Genomic DNA, 26454 nt, shown 5'->3' with positions numbered 1-26454 from the left:
GTACAGTTTCAATTACCTATCTTTCCTATCTAAAGGATATTCTTCTGTTTTAAAAAAAAATTGTTTCACATTTAGGAAAATTTAGACCTCGGTTTTGAATTTCTTCTCCTTCAGGCTCAAGGCTCTTTTGGCTGAGGCTCTAAATGCAGGCTCTCTGCCCATGACTTCAGCAGAATCCATTGCTGACTTGGCTGTGCAGTCTGCTGCCCTTTGTGGGGTCAGATGGGGTTTAAGCTTTATCACTCCTAATAGAGTGAACAATCACAGATCTCAGGAGTCTGACCCTCAAGTCATAAACCTCTATATTTATTCTGCTAACTCTATCTAGTGTAAGGATTCCATTTAAAGGTAGAAGTCCAAAAGTTTTAAAGCAGCTAGGCAGAACCCTGGATAAAGTGCTGAGCCTGAAGTCCAGAAGACCTAAATTCAAATCTGACCCCCACATACTTAGGGGGCACACACTGTCCCTGGATAAATTACTTACATTTCCATTTCTATATCAGTTTACTGAACTGTAAAACAGAAATCAAAAGAACACTACTTCTCAGGATTGCTAGGATAATCAAATGACATCTTTGTAAAACATTCAATCTGGCAATTTGAAGGCCACAGTAAATGTTTCCTTCCTTTTAATATAAGAAGTTTTTTACTTGAACAGAGATTCTACCTTCTATTATGAATTCAGTTGTAAATATTCTAAATTTGACCAACAAGTAATTCCTTTATTTTAAAATTTTTTAGATTGTTGCAGAGAGGAGAAAAGGATTATTCTATTATCTTGACCAAAATATAAATCCCAGGTTGGCTTGCAAAGACTTATTTATTTCACCTGACCCCTTCTATCTATTGCATCTTATTTCCTACAGCCCTCTACTCCACACTATTACACCAACATCCTGATTCTCTTCTCCTTAACTTGTCCAAATCTTATCTATCCTTCAAGGCCTAATCAACTTCCATCTTCTCCATGAAAGTTTCTCTTACTAAATCTACATTATTCTTATTCTCTCATTTCCATGCATTTATTGGCACCCTTCCTTAGCTCTAAAATATTTTCCATTTGCCAATTCAACTGCTGAATCCCTAGCCACTTTTAAAGTCCAATTCAAATCTGTTTTGTATCTCTCCAGTGAATTTTCCCAATATTTTATATTTAACTTATTAATATATGTACTGTATCCCCCAAAAAAATCACCCTGTAAGCTCTGTGGGAACAAGAACACCATCTATCTACAGATTGTATCTTTCACACTGTCTAAAAAAGTTGGCATGTACATGGTTATAAGTAGTGATTTTTATTCAAAATTCCCCAAAATCAATCTCCTACCTAACTTTGGGTTTGTATAAAACTATCCACACCTCATGTACTCTAATGATTAATCTCTGAACACATCTTAGCTCACGCTATCTCCACTGCTCATCCTATCCTCTATATAACTGAAATCTTCAACCCCCTACATCACCAAATTCAAAAATTCATCAAGATTCATCAAGATCCTATTCAAAAGCCATCTCTTCTAAGAAACCAACCTTGGAAATCTTAGACAAAAATCATTACTAATATTTTAGACTCTCATATATCATATCTTTTTACCCTTCTTAGTTACATCCACACTTAACTTTTTATTACATCTGACAAAATGACTTATTCTACCTTATAGATTATAAGCAATTTAAGAGAAAGGACTGCAACTGAAATCAAAACAGAAAATGTGTGCACTGGGTTAAACGAACTAATTAATACATTCAGGTTCAGTTTACACTCTTCATCACCACTGGAAGAGCTTTAAAAAAAGGCAATATTCACATTAAAAACTGCACTTTATCCCTTCAGCGGCCAATGCAACAAAAAAAACTTCTAAATTCAAATTACACGGATTGCATTACAGAGAAAGGACAGTTTTCTTGGATCATAAAGTACAGAAAGGAGACCAATATAAAAATAAGCCTCTTTTTCTTTTTAGAAAGAAAAGCTGGTGACACACTGCAAAGGGGTTTAAAAGACAATTTTATTCTGGAGTCAAAAGGGAGCTACTGGAATTTATTGTGCAAGGGAATGATATGGTCAAACTAATCTTATAAAGAATTAGTTTAGCAGACAAGTGGATAAATCATTATGAAATTGTTACAATGGTCTAGGTGAGGGGTGATGAGGGCCTGAAGTAAGTTGATGGTTGTATGAATTAAAAAAAAAAAAAGATGATTTGTATGCAAAGATATGGAGGCAGAGAGCAAAAATTTGAAAACTTGTAAAGAGAAGAAAATAAAAACAAAATTAGAACCTAGCAAACTATATAAAAGGTGGAGAGGTTCAATAGAAATGGAAAGTTCCATAGAGGCAAGGGTTAGGAAGAAAAGATAAAGGAAATACTGAATTAAAAAAATGTGTAATTTGAAAAGTCCAATCGTTAGTTGGTGATGCGAGACTGTAGTTCAGGCACACATTTGAGCTGGATATATAGATCTGAAAGTCATCTCTTGCACCGAGATGATAATTAAAGCCATGAATGTTAAAGACATTTTCAAGAGAATGTAGAGAGAGAAAAGGACTTAGAACAAATTGTTAGGCTATACCTAGTTAGGGAATATAATATGGATCAAGAGTGAGCAAAAAAGACTGAGGAGTTAGATATATAAGGAAAAAAGAAGAGAGAATCCAGGAGAGTATATGATTAAAAATAATGAATACAAAAAAGACATCTAGAAGTATAAGGAATAAAAAAAATAATAATCATATCTGGCAATTAAGAAATCACTAGTGCTTTAGAAAGAATATTTTCAGTTAAGTATTGAAGTTAGAAGACTTCAAAAGTTTGGGGAGAGGAGAGGAAATGGAAGCTACAATTATAAACAGCAATTTCTAGGAGTTTGGTTGAGAAAGGCAAGAGAAACAGGATGACAGCTTTAAGATAGATGGCAAGGTCTAAAAGGATGTAGAGATGGGTACGTCTGAAAGCAACTGGAAAGGAACAAATAGACATGGAAAGAATGAATATGAGGAGAAAAAAGAGGGTCAATCCACTGAAGAAACCAAAAGGGAATTAGACCAAGGGCATATGTCAATAGGTAATTCCTGGCAAAGAGAGGGAAAGTGACCTCAGAATAAATTGTCTTAATTTTCTCAGTAATATGGGACACAAGTAGATTAACTGAAAGGAGGTGAGGGGAGAAAAGTATGAGAGGACTAAACAAAGGAGAGAAGAATTAGAACAGCATCTACGGAGAGATAAAATAAATAAATAAATAAAGCCTGAACAAAGGTAAATAGCTTTAGAAAGTACTTAGAGGTAAAGGCATTGGTGTTTATGATAAGGACTTAGAGGAAAAATAGGAAGAAATGGAATCAAATCACAACACAGGAATGTCAAAATATCTGCCATTTTGAAAGACATGAAAATTAATTCTTAAGTGCATACAGAAAAAGAGTTAACAGACAAGTCCATAAAAGAACCCTTTACAATATATTCACAAGACCACTCATCTGTAATATGCTAAGGGAATGCTATGCTTACTTTCAATTAACAGTACTTTGGTAGGAGAAGTCAATTATCATTTCTTCATAGATAAAAAACTTAAAATAGTTAAAGAAAGGCAAACTTATTTTTAGGATCATCTATTCCACATTATTTTAACTCATATCAATCAGAAGAAATAATAATACAAAAACTGATAACTGACTATAAATGAACATTAATACATGCAAAACTATCATTAAAATAAGAGTTTAAGTAACATCATTTGATGCAGCAAGTTAGTGACAAAATGGGGAGAAGTGAGGGTTATTTTAAACTACATAGATATCACTATTATATACATAGTTTTGCCTTGAGATCTTCACAAAATATATAAAATTGGAACAGGGATATGCCAATTTTGGCACACTTAAAAGCAGACACTCTTTAAGAGTTTGCAAGGTAGGCCAATTACAAGTCATTAAATAATGTAATCATATTTAATATACTTGATTTATTCCTAATTGTATCCTAATGTTTATCACTCTGGTACCACTTCAAATTTAAATTTGCATAGTGTTTATCTTCCTAAATGTAAGAGTGATTTAATCACTATTTTTACTAATTAACAACAATATTTCCTCTTTTATAATACTACTTAATGACAAACTGATATGAAGGCCAATTTAATATACTGATTAATATTTAATTCAAAGGAAGAAAATTTTTTTCTTACTGGCACATTCAATCTCCACAGGAGATAGTGGTGTGCTCATTGCTAAATAGGAAGCATGAAGTCCAAGGAGGAGACCCAGATTTCTTTCTGGATCTATGAGAGGTGAAGAGAGACTGGTAAGGTCTGGCGTTGTAATCACTTCCTGGTCAGGCTAGTTCAAAAAACAAACAAACAAACAAACCCATCATCAACTTATGAATATAAATTTAATTTAAAATAATAAACAAGAAAGAAAATCCAATTTACATTAAAAAAAAAAAAAAAAAAGACATCTAAAAACTCAACCTGGATGTTTGTGGAGAAAATGGCTTTCTAACAATAATTGTGTGTTACAATGGTAAAATTTAATTATTTTGTATTTTAGAACTTAAAAATTCTAAGCACCTTAATTTGATAGAATATTTATTTCCTTTATTTAATAAGAAAGTCTGCCCCAGAAGGCAGTAGTGAGCATACAAATACCCATTTTTATTATACATTAAAAGTGAATCTAAAGATAGTTAAATTAAAAATCTAAAAATCAAGAAATAGAAAGTTCCAAGATCCAAAGTACCTAGTTCTTCAGCATATACCTTGTATAAAATGGTTAGATTCAGAAGCAACCCTGGGGAAAGCAACAGAACTATATAATTGAATACTCCGTTGACTGTGGCCAAAACCATCAAGTGGATAAGGAGTTTCTGCTCTACTAAAAATGGAGCTCTTTCTAAATAAAAGAGTCAAATATTAATCAGGTTCAAAGTTCACTGTCAAAAGAACAGAAAAACTAAACTTTACTCATTTGCTAATTATATAATACAGTCTTTCTTGCAGTATGCCACAAAAATGATAATTTTTGCATTCCTGTTTTATTAAAAAGGTCTTTAAGTAAAGATAAAATGCAGTATAAATATTCATTAACTTCATAAAAATTTTCTACAGGAAATAACTTAGCAATTTCACATCCAGAATAATTATCCACTATAGAGGAACATTGCTTTAATTAACTTAACTGTTATGGCATATAATGCATTTTTTTGCTATTTCAAATTATAAAGTAATTCCAAAACAAAAAAACTTTTAAAAGCAATGACTAAATAATTCTTAATACCCTTGGTTATATCAATTATAGCAAAAATACTATGCTGAACTACAATGAGTTAGTGTAGTCTACCATATAAACAGGAACATATCTTTTCATTCTTGAACTAATTCAATATTGACTTGGCTCCAATTGTTGATATAACTTAAAAACACATCTAAGCAAAAAGGCATAAAAACTGCATTTAAAAAAAAAAAACTCCATCTCTGCCAAGTATCATTTTAACAACAATTTAAAAGCTATAGCACACTATTATATTTTACGCTGTCTTAAAGATTACAAGCTTACATATGAAACATGTTAAATTACTATTGATAATAGTTATTTCATGTTTTACCTATTAGATGTCAATCTGTCATGAAAATCATACATTACAAAACTAATAGCAAATTTCTTCTAAAAGAGATTCAATTGTGATATTTACTCAACTCAAATTTTACCTCCATATACTGGCCAACACAAAATGCATGCATTGAATCCCTTGTGTCCTCAAACTGTAAAGCAGCTTCCAAAGCAACCACCGGGTCATCACCTGCAAACTGAGCTATAATTTTAAAAAAAGAAAAAAAAATTATAAAAAAGGTATACTACTTCAAAAATGTTTACAGTCCCAACTTAACTTCTTGGATTCTAGCCTTATTATAAAGAGGAGTATAAGACAGAGATATTTATCAACCTCCTAAAATTAGGGGATATCAAGTATCTAAAGTCTCTTCCTCAAGAATAAATGAATGATTGACAATGAGAAAGAGTTGTTGCTTGGCTCCAATTTGGTTGGCACTGCATGAATACTCTGAAGCCATGAATACATCAAAGTATTCTAGATGATCTATAAATTAGATAATCTAAATATTTTCTATGAAATGACAACAGTACAATTTCTAAATCATGAAGTCAAAAATTAAATCTTACCAAGAATGCTATTGCCTGTTAAAGACTGTGTCTGAAAGTCTTTTATATCATACACTTTCCCGTCAATCACAGTCCAGAAGCCTCCATCTTTATTGTGATTCTCCAGATCAGCTTTACGTATGAGCGTCACTTCCTCATTATTTCTACTATTCTGACCTGTAAAAAATGATCCTGAACAGGGTATAAGAAAGGAAAAATATCAGATGAAATAATTCGTTGCTAAGATATACAATCTAGAAAAAGGTCAACAAACTTTCACCTGGAAAATAATTTTAAAAAGTTGGAGAATGCAGCAGTGCTAACTTCCCCAAAACTGTTATGAAAATGAAAATAGAACACACACAAATTCCTTCTTATTTATAAAATAAATTTAAATTTCCTCAACCTTACTTAGTACAAAGAGAAAAAAAATAATTTCTATTCTGTTAATACCTAATCAAAGTCAACTGAGTAGCTATTCAAGCTTTCCAAATGTTGGCAAAGGACATGCCATTTAAATCTGAAATATTTCTTGATCAGGGTGATCAAGAAATCTTGTGAAAGAATTCTGCGAGTTCAAGCTTGTGCTGAGCCCTCTGAATTAAATAACATACATGCTATTATAATACAAAATAATATATTTTGTAATAAGAATAATTCTCATGTAAAGCTTTAAGATTTGCAAAATGTTTTACATATATTATTTTATTTGATCCCCACCCTAAACCTGTAGATTATATGCTAAAATTCTTCCTATTTTACAGATGAAGAATCTGAGCCTTGGAGAGGTTAGATAACTTTCCCAGAGTTAGAGATACAAGCAAAGTAAGTTTCAAGGGAAGTTCAAAAATTAAAAGAACATGAAAATAGATATGTGTAAGAACATGGTAAGAAGAAAACAGAACAGAAAAAATAGTATGGAAAATAGTATATGATAAGGTTGAAAAGAAAAGTGACAAGACTATAGAGAGTCTTCCATTTTAATTTTATTCCACAGACAAGGAAGGAGGTATTTGAAGTTTTCAAAAACAAAGGTTAAAGAGGCAGCCAGGTGATGCAGTGGATAGAGCACCGGCCCTGAAGTCAGGAGGACCCATGTACAAATCTGACCTCAGATACTTAACACTTCCTGTGTGACCCTGGGCAAGTCACTTAATCCCAATTGCCTCAGCAAAAATAAATGAATGAATGAATAGATTAAAAAAAAAAAAAAAAAAAAAAACAAGACTGAGAAAATGAAGTTTAGATATGGGGGAAAATGAAAGTGGACACAAGAAAGTCTGCCTAAGAAGTCAGTAGTGAGCATACACATTTATATAGTAGCAATTAGATAAAGAGGAGGGAACAGATATGAAGAGACTATGGAGACAGAATGGAGGAGACCCATTTACTACTGACTAGATATGCTAAGTATGGAGGGAAAAAAGTGTCATTGTTTATATTAAGATTTCAAAGACAGCAGACTAGTTGAAAGGTATTGACAATGAATCAAAAGGAAAAATAGGTTTTAGAAAGACAAAAAAGTTAATTTGAATTTGAACAAACTTGAGATGCAAATGAGACATCCAGTAAGGGTCTATTACTCAGAACAATGGTCAAGGGTTTCTGTCTAAGAAGATTTGCAAGTCATTTACATAGATATGATAAAAGAAGCAGTTCATGAGATCAACAAAGGGGGGGGAGGGGAAATCGGTGAACACTAAAAATGCCTCTTCATTGTGAATTCTGAAATCCCTGATTCTAAGACTGGCATTCTTTTCTCTTTCTTCTTTCTTTCTATTTATTTGTTTGTTTCTTTAATTTTATTTATTTATTATTTATTATATAGTTTTTAATTTACAAGATATATACATTCAGCACTGACAATTGCAAAACATTTTATTCCAACTTTTCCCCTCCTTCCCCCCACCCCTTTTCCCCAGATGGGGATGGACCAATACATGTTAAATATGTCAAAGTATAAATCAAATATAACATATATATATTCATGTCCATACAGTTATTTTGCTGTATAAAAAGACTCGGACTTTGAAATAGTGTACAATTAGCCTGTGAAGGAAATCAAAAATGCAGGTGGACAAAAATAGAGGGATTGGTTCATAGTCATCTCCCAGAGTTCTTTCGCTGGGTGTAGCTTTAATTCATTACTGCTCTATTAGAACTGATTTAGTTCATCTCATTGTTGAAGAGGGCCACATCTACCAGAATTGATCATCATGTAATAATGTATAATGTATTGTATATAATAATAATAATGTATTGTTGTTTAAGTATATAATGATCTCCTGGTCCTACTCATTTCGCTCAGCATCAGTTTGATGGGGACAATACAGCCTCGCCCAGGAGAGCATCTGCATTAAAATGTTCCTTTCAGATGCTCACCTTTTTGGATGCAAACCCATCCCAAGTATGTCCCTTTCAGATGTAAAACCTATGCACCTTTTGGATGCAAACCCATCCCAAGTATGTTCCTTTCGAATGCAAAAACCCAAATTGTTTTGTTTCTGTATATAAGTAAGCTAGAGAAAATGTCTGCTTGCAATTCTCTGATATTGCCCACTAAGAGAACATCTTAGTGTCTTTCTCTCTTTAATAAAGTGCCTTTTCTTATCATAGTCTTTTGTGTAGCGTTTCTCTCTGCGAACCCGCCCTAACTTGGTGTTCCTGCCACGATCCATACCTCATCATTTGGTGGCCCGTACAGGGATTTCTTTTAACTGAGGTTAAGAAGCCCATTATAATTTCTTCTATAGCGGGGGGAAGGGGGGGGGCAGCTCTGGTTACCCCGGGTTAGAACCTAAGCTGCTGACAGACTCAGGGAGTCAATTAAGAGGAAATTAGTGGCCTACAAGACGTTGTAGGGACGAAATGCTGGTTTTTTGTTGTTGTTGTTGTTTGTTTGTTTGTTTTTTTGGACAAATTGTCTTCTTACAAGAGGGCCTTTCGTTGACACCTTTCTTGAGATGTCTAGAAAGGTTACGCTATAGAATCATAAAGTTGTTTGGGCTTGTGGCAAAAATGGGTCAATTTCTCTCCTCCATCCCTAAAGATTGGGCTATCTCTTGAGAAATAAGAACAAATTTGGTATAAAAGACTTAAAATCGAAAAGGCTTGTCTATTACTGTAATTCTGTTTGGCCTCACTATAAGTTAGACAAACATGAGGCATGGCCAATTAATGGCTCTATCAATTTCACCACTATTAGAGAATTGGACTTGTTTTGCAAGAAACAAGAAAGATGGATGGAAATTCCTTATGGTCAGGCCTTCATGGCCCTTTCCCAGAATCCTAAAGCATTGTTAACTTGCAGGATATTGCTGGCTAAGTCTGTTGTGGAAGAAATAGAGAAAGAAGCTGATCCTCTGAATGACTCTCTCCTTCCTACTTCTTTAGAGGTGCAGAGAGCATTTGCCCCATCTTGTGGCCCTCCGCAGGTTGCTCCTAAATTCGCCTCCAAAGCCACCTCCTTACCAGACGGAGGACCCAGGATTCCACACTACTCAACCTATCCCTCCTTCCCCTCCCGAGGCTCCTGTGTTGTTTAGCCCTTCTCGGGCGAGAAGAGGCACTTCCTTCTCTTCCCGCTCCCTCCCACCTCCTCCTCCCCCACCTCCTCCTCCTTCACCTTCTCCTCCTCTACCACCTCCTCCGGCCACTCTGGCCCTAAGCCTTCACCCTCCTACTCCTCCCCCAGAGCCTGACCACATCAAAGCTGTGGCTCAGGACTCTGGTTTGGGGACCTCTTCTAATCTTTTCCCCCTAAGGGAAGTGGCCTTCCCTTAGGAAGGGGGGGGGGGGAACGCTTAGAGTGCAGGTGCCCTTTTCTATGTTGGATCTTTCCCAGATTAAGGAGAAACTCGGCAGATATTCTGAAGATCCCACTAAGTTTACTGAGGGGTTTAGAGCTGTTACTCTCCAGTACGATCTGTCCTGGGGAGATGTTAACATCCTTCTCTCTACTTGTTGTACCATAGAGGAGAAAAGGAGGATCTGGGACCTGGCCCAGAAGTTTGGAGACGAGTTGGCCATCACCTCCCCCGGTAGATATCAAGCAGGGGCTGCAGCAGTGCCTGTTGCAGACCCCAGGTGGAACTATCAGCAGGGGAGCGAGGATAGAGAAAAAGGGGATCATTTCCTAACCTGCCTCATTGAGGGTATGAAAAAGGGGATTAAAAAGCAATTGAATTACCATAAGCTTAGAGAAATCACCCAAGCAGCTGATGAGAATCCCGCTTTATTTCAGGGGCGCCTCGTAGAAGCCATTAGGAAATATACTAACCTAGATCCCACTTCTTTAGAGGGGACTGCTGTCCTTGGCATGCATTTTATTAGCCAGTCTTCCCCAGATATCAGACAGAAGCTGCAGAAATTGGAACTAGGACCCCAGACTCCAATGAATCAATTAGTGGAAATCGCCTTTGGGATATTTAATAACAGGGATCGGGAGGAGGACCGAAAAGTCAGAGCAAGGAACAGAGAACACGCCCAGTCTCTGGCTGTCGCCATTTCCAAGGGTCCCCAAAGCTTGTGCTTTAGGTGCAATTAGCCCAGCCATTGGGCGAAAAACTGCCCTCAGAGGAACCAGCCGCCAGGCCCTTACCCCAGGTACAAATGGGAAGGACACCAGAAGAGCGACTGCCTGGAGAAGGGGAGAACCACGGCCTCCAGCCTCGCCCTCCAGGCCTCTCCAGGCCAGGACTGATGGGGCCCTGGGCTTGGCCATGGACCCCCTACCTCCATCATTGAAGCCGAGCCTAGGGTAACCTTGGACGTAGGAGGTACGCCAGTCTCTTTTCTCTTTGACACCGGGGCTTCTTTCTCCGTTCTGCTGGAGCATTCGGGTCCTACTCGTCCCTCCCCCCATAAGGTAATAGGAATTGAAGGGAAAATTAGACATTGCTTAGAAACCCTCCCCTTGCCTTGTCGGTTCGGGGACCTATTGTTTCCACATTCATTTTTAATTATCCCTTGCTGTCCCACCCCTTTGATGGGTAGGGACTTGATGATGAAACTGGGAGCCCAATTCTCTCTGGTGAGGCCTCCAGATAATCTCTGTGCACTCCTCTCCAGCCCTCCCCACATTCCCTGTGAAATCTGGGGGGAAATCGACTCTTCCGTGTGGGACCAGGGCATCCCTGGGAGAGCCACGCATGCCACTCCAGCCCTTATCAGACTAAGGGATCCTAGTGTATTTCCTCATAGGCACCAATACCCAATTAAGCGGGAAGATAGTATAGGGCTGCAGCCTTTAATCGACAAGTTTCTTAAATTCAAACTCCTGATTCCCTGCAACTCCCCTTGTAATACTCCCTATTCTTTCTGTCAGAAAGCCCAACTGAGATTACCGGCTAGTGCAGGATCTTAGGGCGATTAATGAAGCGGTTGTCCCAATCCATCCCATAGTAGCCAACCTGTATACAATTCTCGCACAAATTCCAGGGAATACACAATAGTTTTCCACCCTGGACTTTAAAGATGCCTTTTTCTGTATCCCTCTACATGAGGACTCGAGATTCCTTTTTGCCTTCGAATGGGCTAAGCCAGGGGAACTTCCCCATCAACTAACTTGGACTGTGTTGCCCCAGGGCTTTCGGGACAGCCCACATTTATTCCGCCAAGCCCTAGCTAAAGATCTGCTGGACCTTAATCTGTCCAGCAGCAGCCTTGTACAATATGTTGATGATACATTACTTTGCAGCCGGACCAGAAAGGAGTCTCTGATAGCGGCCACAAAGACCTTAAACTTCCTAGCCTCGAGGGGGTACAGGGTCTCCCTATCAAAGGCCCACATTGCCTGCCAGTCAGTTAAATATTTGGGTCACAATCTCACCCCCACCTCTAGATCTCTGAGGAGAGGAAACAGGTTATTTTAAGCCTCCCAGATCCTGCCTCAAAAAGGCAACTAAGAACCTTCCTTGGAATGGCTGGTTTCTGCAGGATCTGGATTCCTAATTTTGGGATTATTGCCAGACCCCTCTATGATTCTATTCAAGGTCCTGATAACCTTCTTCTTGAATGGGGATCGGAACAAGTCAAAGCTTTTAAAACCCTGAAAGCCAAACTGACCTCTGCTCCTGCTCTTGCCCTGCCTAACTTACAGAAACCTTTCACTCTGTATGTAGATGAGAGGCGTGGACAGGTATTGGGCGTCCTTACTCAGCTTCTAGGGCTTGACCCCAGACCCGTGGCTTATTTTTCAAAGAAACTGGACTCTGTCTCCCTAGGGTGGCCTTCCTGTCTCAGAGCAGTGGCTGCCACAGCCCTGTTAATTGAGGAAGCCTCCAAACTGACCCTGGGTCAGACATTAGAGGTTTTAACCCCACACAGAGTCCAAAGCATTTTAGAAGCCAAAGGGCATCAGTGGCTCTCAAGTGGGAGGCTTACTAAGTACCAGGCTCTCCTGCTGGATACCCCGGACCTGTCCCTCCAAGTCTGTCGTACCTTAAATCCTGCCACTCTTCTCCCTGACATCTCTCAATCGGAAGAGATTGTTCATAATTGTGAGGAAGATATAGATTCTGTCTACTGACTTAAAAGACACCCCCCTTGAGAACCCAGACAGGGAGTGGTTCACAGATGGGTCGAGCTTTCTCGAGAATGGGGAGAGAAAGGCGAGTTATGCTGTGGTATCTCTTCACGGTACTGTGGAGGCCAAACCATTGCCTCCTGGCACCTCTGCACAGAAATCAGAGCTCATAGCATTAACCAGAGCATTAGAACTTGGGAAGGGGATGAGAGTCAACATATACACGGACTCCAAATATGCTTTCCATATCTTACATGCTCATGGAGCTATTTGGAAAGAAAGGGGTTTGTTGACAGCAAAAAACTCTCCCATTAAATATGCGGGAGAAATTATGCACCTATTGCAAGATGTCCATGAACCGAGAGAGGTCTCGGTCATATTCTGCAAAGGGCACCGGAGGGGAGATTCATTTCAAGCAACCAGGAGACTGCTTCAGAATCTAACCTCAGGTACCGTCTGTGCACCTAAGGTATATGCCTTCCTCTGCAAAGTAAGTTCCCCATCCCCCTCCATCACCTCTCAAAGGCCTATTAAGAGAAATGCCTCTGATTGGAACCCACTCCCACCTGTGATTCTCTCCACCCGGTGCTTGACACCCTTCAAACACTATGGGTCTTGCACCTTAGGCCACTTGATTACCCCTTTCACTATATACAATGCCAGTGCCCCAGAGGTAGCCCCCATTCCCCTGAGGAGACATAAACTTTTTGGGAAAACACTCTGTGGTACTTGAAGAAAGGGGCCGGGATGCTATTTCCTTGGGTTGGATATTTAGAGGATGAAAGCATTCTCTCCAACCTGACAGCCACAATCCACCAGTTTGCCAACAAAACGGCTCATTCCTTGAGAGAGATTCAGGAATCTCTTGACTTGTTGGCTAATATGGTTTTGGATAATCGCATGGCTTTAGATTATCTTTTTGCCTCCAGCGGAGGTGTCTGTGCTCTAGTCAGACATCTTGAGACATCCTGTCTCTGGGCTTTTAGGAGTTATGGTCTTCCCCCCAACCTGACAGAAGCCTTCCCGCCTTTATGGGGCCTTTGTTTCTAGGATTATTTAAAGAAGAGGGGCAGCTCTTATTCTTTGCTGCATTCTTTGAGATGACAGCCCTGGGACCAACATGGTTTCCTTAGTCCCAGTATATCTCTATCTGACTGGATATGTATATTAACAACTCAAGGAAAGTTGAGTTGCGCACAGAGAGAATCTTGCAGAAGGCTGCCTGGATGCAAGACATCCTTGAGCAGTTTCTTACACCCCCCAAGTCCACTGGGTGGGATTCCTTGGATATGGTCCCTACTGGCACCTATACTAACCCCTCTTCTGATTATTATCCTTCTGCTCATATTTGGTCCTTGTGTTTTCAAATTGCTCGTGAGATTTGTTTCTTCTAGGCTACAAGCTGCAAACTTTCAACTTCTCCTGCAACCCGGGAACCCTGAAATAACTGATACACCAACTTCGCATCCACTGGACACTATGGTTGCCGCCTTCAGATCTCGCTTCTCTCCTCCAAGCACCACTTCCCCTTCTTCCCTCCTTTAGGTTGAGCTCTACGCCCATCCCCAGCAGGAAGTAGATACAGAAGACTAGAGACCACTGACCCTTTTCCAAAATAATTTGTGTTTAGTGCTTGAGGGGGGAGATGATGAGGATAATACAGCCTAGCCCAGGAGAGCATCTGCATTAAAATGTTCCTTTCAGATGCTCACCTTTTTGGATGCAAACCCATCCCAAGTATGTCCCTTTCAGATGTAAAACCTATGCACCTTTTGGATGCAAACCCATCCCAAGTATGTTCCTTTCGAATGCAAAAACCCAAATTGTTTTGTTTCTGTATATAAGTAAGCTAGAGAAAATGTCTCCTTGCAATTCTCTGATATTGTCCACTAAGAGAACATCTTAGTGTCTTTCTCTCTTTAATAAAGTGCCTTTTCTTATCATAGTCTTTTGTGTAGCATTTCTCTCTGCGAACCCACCCTAACTTGGTGTTTTGGAGAACTAGGAGACCAACCCATATTCCTGCCACGATCCATACCTCATCAAGTTCATGTAAGTCACTCCAGGCCTTCCTGAAATCATCCTGCTGGTCATTTCTAAAGAGCAATAGTATTCCATAATATTCATATACCACAATTTGCTCAGCCATTCTCCAATTGATGGGCATCCATTCAGTTTCCAGTTTCTTGCCATGTTATGCCATAGATTCTCTTTAACTGTTCTGTCAAATCCCCTTAGTCGTAAAAACCCACTCTGGTCCATTAAGACTGGGAACCGTTTACTCTAAGGTTATATATTGCTAGCAAGATAAACAAGAGAGCAGAACTCCTGTCCTCAAGAATTTACAATATCCCTCTAAAATATTCCAAGATACCTCACTGACATCTTTATCTCTGGGTATTCAGACATCCTGTCTCTGGGCTTTTAGGAGTTATGGTCTTCCCCCCAACCTGACAGAAGCCCTCCCGCCTTTATGGGGCCTTTGTTTCTAGGATTATTTAAAGAAGAGGGGCAGCTCTTATTCTTTGCTGCATTCTTTGAGATGACAGCCCTGGGACCAACATGGTTTCCTTGGTCCCAGTATATCTCTATCTGACTGGATAATTTGAGACGAGAATCCTGTCCAGTCAATTATACTCTCCAATTAATAAACTATTGAAAACTCTCTAATCTCTCTCCTCCCTCAGTTTCTCGGGCATTACAGCCACTACAAAGAGGGCTGGCCTTCTTTTCAGAAACAAATTTAATTTCATCAATTTTTAAAGCAACCCTCCATATATAGATATAAACATATGCAATACCTTGAATGTTATTTTTAAATAAAAGATTTTTATGACAAATCCCAAATTAAGATGTTTCTCACACTTCTGGTTGTGAAAACTTTAAGTTAAGTTTAAGTTTACTTAAAACAACATACCCATTATTCCAGGCCAGGCTAAATCCTCATTATCATCTCTCTCTTTTCCTGGTGCCAAATGGTTAAATCTATCTAGATGTTCCAGTAGACCAGCTAAGAGAGGAATTGCCCCAGCTTCCTGCATTAATCCAGGACTTTTATTGAGCAAAAGGACAATAGATACTATCAACTCTGGAAGAAGAACACCTAAATTATAACAAAAAGAGAAAATATAGTGAACTTTAAAATACATATTTTAAGATAAAAATCATTTTACAGTATTCTTTAAACTGAATTTGCTAAAAATAAATACTTTTTAGGTTCTACTTCCTTTTCACTAAGTGATGATTTTTAAGGCTTTTTTGTCCTTCATCTTAGCTTTGTTAGATACTTTAATAGATATAGAATTTTAATTATTTTTCTATGTTATAAGAAAATTTTTCTCATGAAAACTTCCTTCAAAAATCACATCAATTAAATAGGTCATCTATCTTAAAAATTCCAAGAGCATGTCAGTACTTTTCATCATAAAAAGGCATCTGATTAAATTTCCAACTAATAATTTCTTTCCATTTCATCCAATAACAGGTTAAACAAATCCTACAGAGGTTGAATGTCACAAATTTCTCAAGTTTTAACAGGAATAATAGTCTTTTTACACTCCATCAAAATTCAAAATTAACATCAATCTCTAATTTAAAGACATGTTACTATTAGCCAAAATTTAAGCAACCAAAAATCACATTCATCTATTAGAAGAACTACCTGTTAGATCACCATCCACAACACGAGATACTTCTGCAAAATGCCGATAACTGGAAGATGCAATACTAGTTGCCACAGGCAATATATCTCCAATGTGTGTGCACAAAAGAGCTGTATATTTTTTCAGCAAAGAACCAACTCCTAATAGCTCAGGACCTTGAAGAAAAAAATTATGCAATTAAGAGTTTTAGTTAAAATTATTTTATGTTATTAAATAATGCTACTTTGTAATTAATTAGTTCTATATCATGCTCTAAGTGTTCTTAACCTTTTTGTGTCATGGACTCTCCTTTGGCAATCTGGTAAAGCCAACACTTGTCTCAGAATATTCATAAATGATAGATATGGTAAATTTTAGTTAGAGGTTGGTGAAAATAAAAATGTAGTAGTGTTTTTTCCCCCTTCAAGTTATTCAACACCCTGAAATCTATCCAAGAATCCCCCAAAAATGGACCCCAAGTTAAGAACTCCTGTACTATGTAATTCTCTCCTCTCACTACTCTAGTAATCAGCTTAAGTTTAGTGCCTATCTATTTTTTTCTCTATCCCATAGGTCTTATTTATATGCTCAGATAATATGGTCAGGATTGTTCAATATTTACTTACATAATACCTGGGACAGAGTTATTAAAATGCTAAATAAAGGAAGCAATAGATGCTTTGTAACATATAATTTCCAAAATTTCTACTTAAATTATTCAATAGGAATAATTCTTGGCCATTTTCCAAAAACACCAGGTAATGCAGTGAATAGAGGGCTGAAACTAGAGTTAGGAAAATTTAAGTTCAAATCCAACCTTGAACTCTTGCTAAAATCCCTTAATCTCTGTTTGCCTTAGTTCTCTCTCAACTATAATACAGAATAATAATAGTAATACTTCCAAAGGCTACTGTGAAGTTCAAATGAAATAATATTTGTGAAATACTAAATTCTAGCAAACAGCCTAAAACATAATAAACATGTGGCCTTTTTAAAAAACTTTTCAGCAATAACAATACTTATAATTTAGATTATTTAAATTGCTATCCTGTGATATCAAAGAGGATTTTTTCCCATAAAAATTCTTTTTTAATCCATTTGGTTATTTTCCATTTTAAAACCAGTAGCATATTCATTTTCATCTGTTTTTATCTACAAAATCTTCTTTTGTTAGTTAGCCTGACAGAGTGAGAGCGTGAGTGAGTGAGTGTGAGTGTGTGTGTGTGTGTGTGTGTGTTGTGCTTTCACGAAAAGAATTTAGGTGCAAATGTGTTAAAAAATGCAGCAAGGGCAAGTCATTTGAGGTGGAAGAATTTACTTAAGTGATTTCTTATTTCAATGAGGAGGATATGCTCTCAGGAAAAAAAAAAATCTGGAAAGTCCTCCATGAACAAAGTGAAATATACTGTATACAAAGTAATAGCAATGTTCTAGAATGACTAGCTTTAAATGACTGTTATTCTCAGTAATACAATCATTCATGATTACTCTAAAGGACTTACAATGAAAAATCCTATCCATACCCAGAGAATGAACTGATTTGAGTCTGAACATAAATCGAAGCATTCTCTATTACTCTCTCTTTCTATTTTTAAATTAATTTATCTTAAGGGTTCTTATTTTCATTAGAGTGGGAAATTGATATCTTTCACAATTTGACTGTTATGTTTGTAACTTCACATGTAGTTTCCTAATTGTGAGTAGGGATAAGAGAGAAAAGCTAGAACTCAAAAATCTTAAAGACAAATGTAAAACAAAAATTTTTTAATGTAAGTGGAAAAAATATTAAATAAATGACTTCTTGTTTCTGAAGAGTAATAGTTCTCAATCCTCTAATCTGGTAAGTATATTATAATCCTGATATGTTTACTATACTTGGTTTGAAAAAACAATTTACTAAAGGAAAAACAACTTATATTCTCTGACATAATATCCATTCAAGTTTGGAAACACAAATAAAAATCTTCAATGGTTGTAATAAAGATATACAATAAGAAAAATGAGATGAAAATGATGTTATTAATTTTAAAATCAGTCTAATAAGAATATTCAACTCCAAATCAAAAAGTATAAATAAAAGACATCTTAAACACCACAAAAAAATTAAACTACTTACTAAAGGAATTTGAAACTTGACCACCACTGTCTCCTGGATAGAGTTTACTGACCAGCAGACGCTGAAAACGAAGCAACAAATCCAGGGAGGCAGATCTGTCTTGACTATATTGATCATGTTCTATACAGGACAAAATTCGACGAGCAACATCTTTCAATTTGGCTATTGTCTGGGAAGCAATATTTCTAAGTGAAATAAAAGAATGACTTTTTAAAAAATGTTATTAAATTGGGCAAAATGGCTATGATATTTTCTGAAAAACATCATATAATTCTACTGTTATTCTAAATTTGCAATTTTAAAAAATTTAACATATAAAGTGAAACATTGTACGTATTCTACTATAATAACTTCTTTCACCAAATATTCTCAAATTGGTATTATAATCTGAACTGTTATCAAAGAGAAGGTTATAGACTACCCAAAGTATTCATTGTTAGTGATGCGATAACATTTTATGATTTTTTTTTTGGATCCAAACCTGTAATTTCATTGATGTAGAAAAATCCTTAACATAAATTTTTCTCTACCAATACATTTTTTTGCACTACTCTGCAGCTTTCTTAAGATTTAAAAAGTTGTGTGAAACACCAAGACATTAGGGTAGGTGGTTTGCCTAGTCTTATACACTTATAAGCACTACAGAAAACTTACACAGTATAAGATTCGTGAAGTCAGAAGAAAAATAGATTTTGAAATTAGTATTGAAGCTTTTTTCATGCAATAAAGAAGCAATGGAGTTGAAGTCAAAAAAACATGTATGTGAATTAAAGCTCTGCTACTTACTAAGTTTGGGTAAATAAATAAACCTATTTAGTCATTATGAGCTTCCTTCATTTTAAATAAGGGAAGTTGGAATTAATCTCCAAGTTTCCATCCAGCTCTAAATCCTATGAACTTAAAATGATCATTAGAAATCTAGGTATCATACAATGAAATTTGAAGTATTTCACATTCTAACTCACCAATTCTCCCATCCTATAATACTGACAAATAAAAGCTCTTTATGAATCAAACAACTATATTCTGGCAAAGCTAGGCTCTACTCATAAAGCAATTGATAAGTGCTTCATGTACAAAGCACTGATTTAGGCATGGGAGATACATAGAAACCATTCCTTTTCCTCAAGAAATAATCCTTCCTTCCTACTTAGAATGGATATAACATTCACACATTATACTAAACACATTCAAAGTACCATAGAGAGCATGAACTAAGTTGGAAGTCTTAGGAGTAAAGAAAGGGAATAGACACAATAAATGTTATAAAAATAGAATCAACAAAATGTGAAAATTAACTGTAAGGGATTGAGAGATAGCAAATTACCAAGATAATGAAGAATAAACATACTTTAAGGACTTCACCCTTTTGTGCAACAAAAAAGGACTCAACCCTTTCTATTATTTTTCATATAAATTTATCTTTATATTTTCATGTTCATTTTACAGGTTTTGAAATAGAAACAATAGCCACATTATCAGTATTAATGTTAGCAATACACAGTTGCCATTTACCCTCTATTAAAGTTATGTCATAGGGAGAAGTAGTCCATGGTTCTCAAAGGGAAAGGAAGAGGTACAATAAAGCTGAGTTAAAAACTGGACCAAAAATAAAGCAAAAATCTACTGGAACATTCAGCAACAGGATTATCTTACAAAAATAAAAAAGCATCAGCAGCTAAGGCTAGCAATCTGACCTACTCATTAGTTTCTATATTAAGAAAACAAATTATTGTTTTAAACTCCAGGAAATATTCTTGAAAAGTCTAACAGTAACTTTAGACTCCAAAATACTGGCCATCCTTCTGTTCCTGAAGTATCTGTTATTTCCAAAGGACCTGTTTCATTTGGTTCTGAGTCATGAAAGCAGTATATTTTCTCTAAGTTTCAAAAGAGTTTCAAAAAAAAAAAAAAGAAGAAGAAGAAGAAGAAGAAGAAGAAGAAGAAGAAAAAAGTTAATTTGTGTCTTCTTAAAATAAAATCTAAATAACCAGGAAGCTGTCTTCATTCATACATACTAAGAGGGGAAGTTGATAAGGATTATTCCCAGAATGGGGGAGTATGCCTCTGAGACACTCCTTATTCTTGACTATGTATCTATCCAAAGGAGTCTGCACTTTCACAATTAGTCATCACCAAAAGAATGATACAACAAAATGGAACACTGTGATGTCTAATAGCTATGGGACATCCAGGTAAAGGAGTATATATTTGCTACTACTTTTTACTTACATAAATTTGGATGCTAATGCCACATGTACACTTGAGAAATCTACTACCATTTCTGATAACATCACCCAGAAGATTAATTCTAGAAAACTAATAATTATATGGAAACAAGTATAAAAATAATGGTTAGCAAAATTCCTCTTGCTCACTTTCAATCCACAAAACCTGAGAAACAGTCACTTCTTAAAGATGCTGAAGAATATACATACAAGGACTCACTTTCCATTTTATGGATAACCATTAGAATCTATACCTGACATTAAAATTTCTCCTGACAGGATAGCATGAACCTACTAAAGTAATATGTTGGACAAATGAAGGCTTTTTAAATGCCAAATAATGGACTTTTTGTTTTATCTTAAAGGACAAATGAAAGATGTTATAGTGTTTTATTTCACCAATTTTACTTAGTCAATCAACAAATTAAAACTATTGCTGTAGTTTTGAGTAGCTGAATAGTGATTCTTCTCCCTTTCTATTATGTCTTGCTTAACATGAAGTGACCAGAATCCTTTAATATATATACACCACTCAGTACTCCAGGATACTCCAGGTACACCTTAATTTTAGCACTGCTACATAAGTGTAGAGTAACTCCAACTGTTTCACTGTCATTCATGACCGTAAAAGCACAATAGGTTTTCAGAGAACATTCTAAAACTACTTGTAGGTTTTATTCCTGCACCATCCCTGCTAAAGCTACCATCCACATTTATTATTTTAGATCCCTTCCACTTCTAATACAGGATATTACTCTATCAGGTAACCTCCCTCACAACTTCCAATCTCATCAAAATGTACTTTCATAATCTTTCTAATGGGTGGAATGATCTAAGTTACCTTGGTTGACTGCTTTAGGTAACGTTCTTAATGAGCAGCAAAGGACCAATATATTTATTCTTGCCTCACCTCAGCTCTAAAATTTACAGAAGAGTGATGCTGATTTTAAATCTGCCCATTGTTCCCACAGGACGTGAAGTAGTTGTCTGATTTAATATTCCTCTTGGAAGAAAGAATAAAAGCTTAGCAGAGACAATAATTCATGCCAAGCTTCATATGATATTTTTCTGCTATCACGCTTTTAAAAAACTATTTACCTAAGAAGCTGTTGTATTAATTGAACCAGAGGCAAACTCTGTTTTCCGGCAGATTCATAAATTCCAGTATTAATGAGGTCTTTATCTAATGGTGTCCTACTCCGATGAAGTGTTGAAGCATTTGCTTCCTGCTCATCAATCTCTTTTTCCTTTTGAGCTTCTTTTTTTGCTTCAATATCCTATAACAAATAAAAGAGTGAAATGTTAATGTTTCTTATTAGCAAACTAGTAAGACTTAAGCAGTCTAGGAAAGAAAACAGCTAAGTCAAGTAACTGGATTATCTTAGCTCAAAAAAGATGAAACAATGATTCTAAATAATTCTTAAAGAAAATGAAAATTTAACATCTTTAATAAAAATCATTTGGTACAAAAATAAACTGTCTTGATATGGCACAATTAAGCAAAACTGAGGCCCAAAATAGAGGTCAATATTGATAGAATATTGACAAATTTCATATCCTCAATTTCTCCTTCTCTTCTGTCTACCCATTCTGCTTCAAGATTTTACATTCTTAAGGCTTCAATTAATTCAGGTAATTATCAATCCTTAGGTAAAATATTCCTCAGGACCTCCAATTCCATATTTTCAAATGCCTGCAATATATTTCCATTTATACATCAAATATTTCAGATATAGCTCAATTTCTCCCCTTCATACTCCCAAACGCGTTCCACTTCTCAATTGCTAATTGTACTATTGTTCTTTCCATCATCCAAGTTTGCAACTTCTCACATATTTTACTTCTTTATTCAATCATCCCTCCATCAAGTCAGTTACCAAGTCTTATGAATGTTTCCTTCAAAAAATCTCTCACATCCCTCCATTTAAGTTTCTATTGCTATAATCTAAATGAAGAACTTTTTTAAAGCTCATGCTTAGATCACATCAATATTCCTAACAGATCTACAGTCTCTTCCACCTCACATTATCTTAAAGTACTTAAAGCACTGCCTTTTTTGTGTCAATCAAATCAAAACTTTTTTTATAGAATAAAATACAAATTTCTTACTCTTACATTCTTACATTCCAGGTTGTCCAAAATGAAGCCCTGATGTATGAAGCTTTCCAGGTATCTCTCCTACTATCTCTTGCAAGTATTTTATGCATCAAAGTAAACTATACATTACCCACCCCACTCTATTCTTTCCAACTCTATTCTTCCTTATACAAGTGAATTCCGTGTCACTATATTCTTTTTTTTTTAATAGCTTTTCATTTACAAGATGGGTAATTTTTCAGCATTGACAATTGCAAGACCTTTTGTTCCAACTTATCCCCTCCTTCCTCCAACCCTTCCCCCAGATGGCAGGTTGATCAATATATGTTAAATATGTTAAAGTATAAGTTAAATACAATATATGTATACATGTCCATACAGTTATTTTGCTGCACAAAAAGAATCGGATTTTGAAATAGTGTACAGTTAGCCTGCCTCACAATCTTCTTAACAAAAATCACCCCACATTCTTTAAGATGCAATTCAAATTTCACTACCTCCACAAATCCTTTTCTTGATCACCTCGGTCAGAAGTCATACTACCTATGAATTTCTACTGCAGACTGTAAGTTTCCTAAATGAAGCAACCATTTCACACACCTTTCCTTCATGTTCTGTGCCATGCCCTGCTTGGGTTCAAATACTTGTGATAGAAAGATAGACAAAAAAACAGATAGACAGGAAAGATAAAAACAAATAGATGAATGAATGAAGTTATTTAATAAGTCTTAAGCAAAGATGACAATTAGATTCAAAATCTTTTTCCCTAGAAAAGATTTTTTGATTTCTTAAGACTTGGTTACTTCTTTCATCAATCTTCCATTAAAAAAATACCTATTCTTCCTATTTTTTATCATATTTGACCAAAATACTGTGAAACCCTAATAAAAGCAAATAAGTAAATCTCTTTAAGTCTCAATAATGATATATATTCTTTGTATTAAATAAAAAGGGAGGATTAATGAAAATCCTTAAGATATTTGAAATTATTATTCTTCATATGTATGTATTGTTCATCTTGTATAGAAGATGACAGAAAATATACTATAGTTCTAGTAATAGGTTTATGTGGCACATCCAAATATGAAATTATCCCAGAAAGATACATATAAAGTGGAAAGGTTTAGAGAAACATTCTCAGAAATGTACTGGAAAGACTTTTTTTAATAGACTCCATTGATTCCCATCATTGAGAGGGACTGCATCCACCCTAACTGAACATCATGAATAACTATGTGAGCAAAATTTACCTGGAATTAAAACATTATTTATTAAATAAACCTAAGAAAAAATATGTACACTTAAGGTAATTCTGCAATTCTCAGAGGGAAAAAAATCATCAATATCAGGTTTCCAAAGATGTTCCTCTTCCTATTTTTCATCATATTGCTGTTTGGTCCTTCATCTCAAAGAGGACCATGATGTCATGGAGGTGATGCCATGACATACAAGTGGATTTCAGGGAAGAAGGGCTTGCATAGTCAACAACCATCTAGGTGAAGTGGCAAGTGTCAGGACAGCTAGAGATAGCCCTGGATATTTATCATGATAAAACAGTCAGTTCCTTTAAGGAGATACCTAGGGACTCTATAAGAGACACATGTTTACAAGGTCAAACCAAAACAGAAAAAAAAACATAGAATAGAAAGAACATAGAATATACATCCTACTGCAGAAAATTGAGAGTGTTAATACAATTATTTCTCATTCTGAAAAAATATAAAGTACTTCAGAGCGGAGGCAATTATGTTGTAAGTTTTTTTTTCTTTTTTTTTGAAAAGGTGGAGTCCTTTTAGTACTGCTTATTTTAGGTAAAATGATGCATTTTCTCTTTTGCTCACTCTCTCTCATCTCATATTTTTCTAGAGATCAAAAGATTACAAGACATTTCATGTTTCCACCCAACCAGAAGCTACAATATACCTCAAAACAAATGGTCAAATGGATCCTTCCAAACTGTCTCTCTTCATTATTTTGTCCTAACTTTCCAGAAGCATTTTTCACTGCAAACTGAAGCCTCCACTTTTGTGCTCAATACTGTGTATGTCTATTTCAAGCCTTCATTGTTTGCCTTTCTTGTTTCTTCTCTACCTGATTATAATATATATGATTACTAGAGAATATTAAAGCTAAATTTTTATGCAAAGTAGTCATCTGAGCAAATTCTTACACAATGATATGCATATTGCATGTGCAAAGGAAGAAGTGTAAAAGTATGAGTCATTGGGTACAATCCACACTAATTGACTATAAGATGCCAAATTCAAAGAATTTTTACAATAAAGGTGCATTTATTCAAGAAAAAAGTTTTCACTTATACATGTGTTTGCATATAATACACACACACACACACACACACACACACACCCAATAACAAAAAAAAAAGGTTTTTTGCCAGATTATACCTGGATTTCTGCAGTGATGGCAGCATTTAATGCTGATTCTAATCCTCCATCAGCCATCAAACTGCCTACAAGAAGATCAATCATAAAACGACGTCCTGGACTTACATTCATGTCATTTCCTGAAACTTTAAAAAAAAAAAAAAGGAAGACTTTAAATGTCTGTAATTGTCTATAAAGCGCCTGCATCTTTTATCTATTTCTTTTTTTTTTTCCTAGTCCCATATATCTATTTCCAAGCCTACCTGCACTGGGTAAGAGAGCTGAAAGAGCCCTTGCTCGTTCCTCTGCAGTTGGAAGCAGCACAGACCATCCACTCTGCAGTACTGCTTGAGCAGCTGATTGCACTGTATTAAGAACTCCAGCATTACTTGCTAGTGTTACAACTGTCTGCTTCAAGCTATTCAAGAGTACACTTCCCAGACCCAATCCAAGACATTCCGGATCAACCTGGTGACTAATAGCAGCATGCAACTGAAAAAAAAAATAATAATAATAAGCTGATTTCACTCATACTTGGAACAATTAAATAAAAACCTATCATTAAAATATTAAACACACAATAGAGTACAACTTTATTATAATGTTAATCTAAACTAAAACAGTAATTTATATTTACATAGAACATGAGAGTTTAAATAGGACTTTCTTCACAATGACTATTTCCCTACATTACTACACACCAGGAAAGTAAAGCTTCAAGAGCTAAAGAGTTCTTGTCCAGGATTACAAAGTTAAGGAGCATTAAAGGAGGTTTTTAAATTTCAGGCCTTTAATAACAAATTTTCATATATTCCATCTGTCCCCAATAAATTTTAAAAGCACTTTCAAAAACCAGCTGATTCCTTCAATGTCATCTCCTCAACAAAGTGTTTTCTATACTTTCCCCCATTCCCAGCAGTAAGAATCTATCTTCACCATCAGACTTTAGTTTTGCCTTATGTGTCCCTTATGGTCTTATAAAATTTCATTTTTATTTATTTTTGTTTACCATACCTCCATTAGACCATAAAATTACAGATTGTGTCTCATCTAATTTTTATCTCTCTCCTTGTACCTGAAAATCTGCATATAACTGTTTTTGACAACAGCTTTGACAGATAGGAACTTAATGACTGTTATCGTTAAATTAGAGCAACACTGATTATAAGTGCCTCAAAATAACCAGGTTTAAGTCATATTGTGGGTTGAATCATCATGACCTTTAGTAATTTTTGACATTCAAATATCTAACCTTATCATAAACAGTCTGTGAGACAGGAAGTTGTAGCCCAGGAGTAAAAA

The 26454-nt window shown here is 35.9% G+C and overlaps 1 protein-coding gene across 4 annotated transcripts in view; it reads right to left on the bottom strand.

The window, feature by feature from the left end:
- The window catches only part of HERC2 (HECT and RLD domain containing E3 ubiquitin protein ligase 2), a 221591-nt gene that overhangs the window by 118288 nt on the left and 76849 nt on the right, over nucleotides 1–26454 (bottom strand). For all 4 annotated transcript variants that reach the window (XM_031959088.1, XM_031959089.1, XM_031959091.1 and 1 more), the window contains 9 exons: nucleotides 25416–25644; nucleotides 25174–25298; nucleotides 21770–21948; nucleotides 18444–18628; nucleotides 16348–16503; nucleotides 15604–15789; nucleotides 6182–6352; nucleotides 5710–5813; nucleotides 4189–4339 (listed from right to left, as the gene is read on the bottom strand). In XM_031959088.1, the coding sequence (XP_031814948.1) occupies nucleotides 4189–4339; nucleotides 5710–5813; nucleotides 6182–6352; nucleotides 15604–15789; nucleotides 16348–16503; nucleotides 18444–18628; nucleotides 21770–21948; nucleotides 25174–25298; nucleotides 25416–25644 (1486 nt within the window). The remainder of the gene's footprint in view (nucleotides 1–4188; nucleotides 4340–5709; nucleotides 5814–6181; nucleotides 6353–15603; nucleotides 15790–16347; nucleotides 16504–18443; nucleotides 18629–21769; nucleotides 21949–25173; nucleotides 25299–25415; nucleotides 25645–26454) is intronic.

This window comes from Sarcophilus harrisii, chromosome 3 (assembly GCF_902635505.1).
Source record: "Sarcophilus harrisii chromosome 3, mSarHar1.11, whole genome shotgun sequence".
Taxonomy (NCBI): Eukaryota; Metazoa; Chordata; class Mammalia; order Dasyuromorphia; family Dasyuridae; genus Sarcophilus; species Sarcophilus harrisii.
The sequence above is the reverse complement of the archived record's forward strand: the minus strand, read 5'-3'. Positions and strand labels throughout refer to the sequence as shown.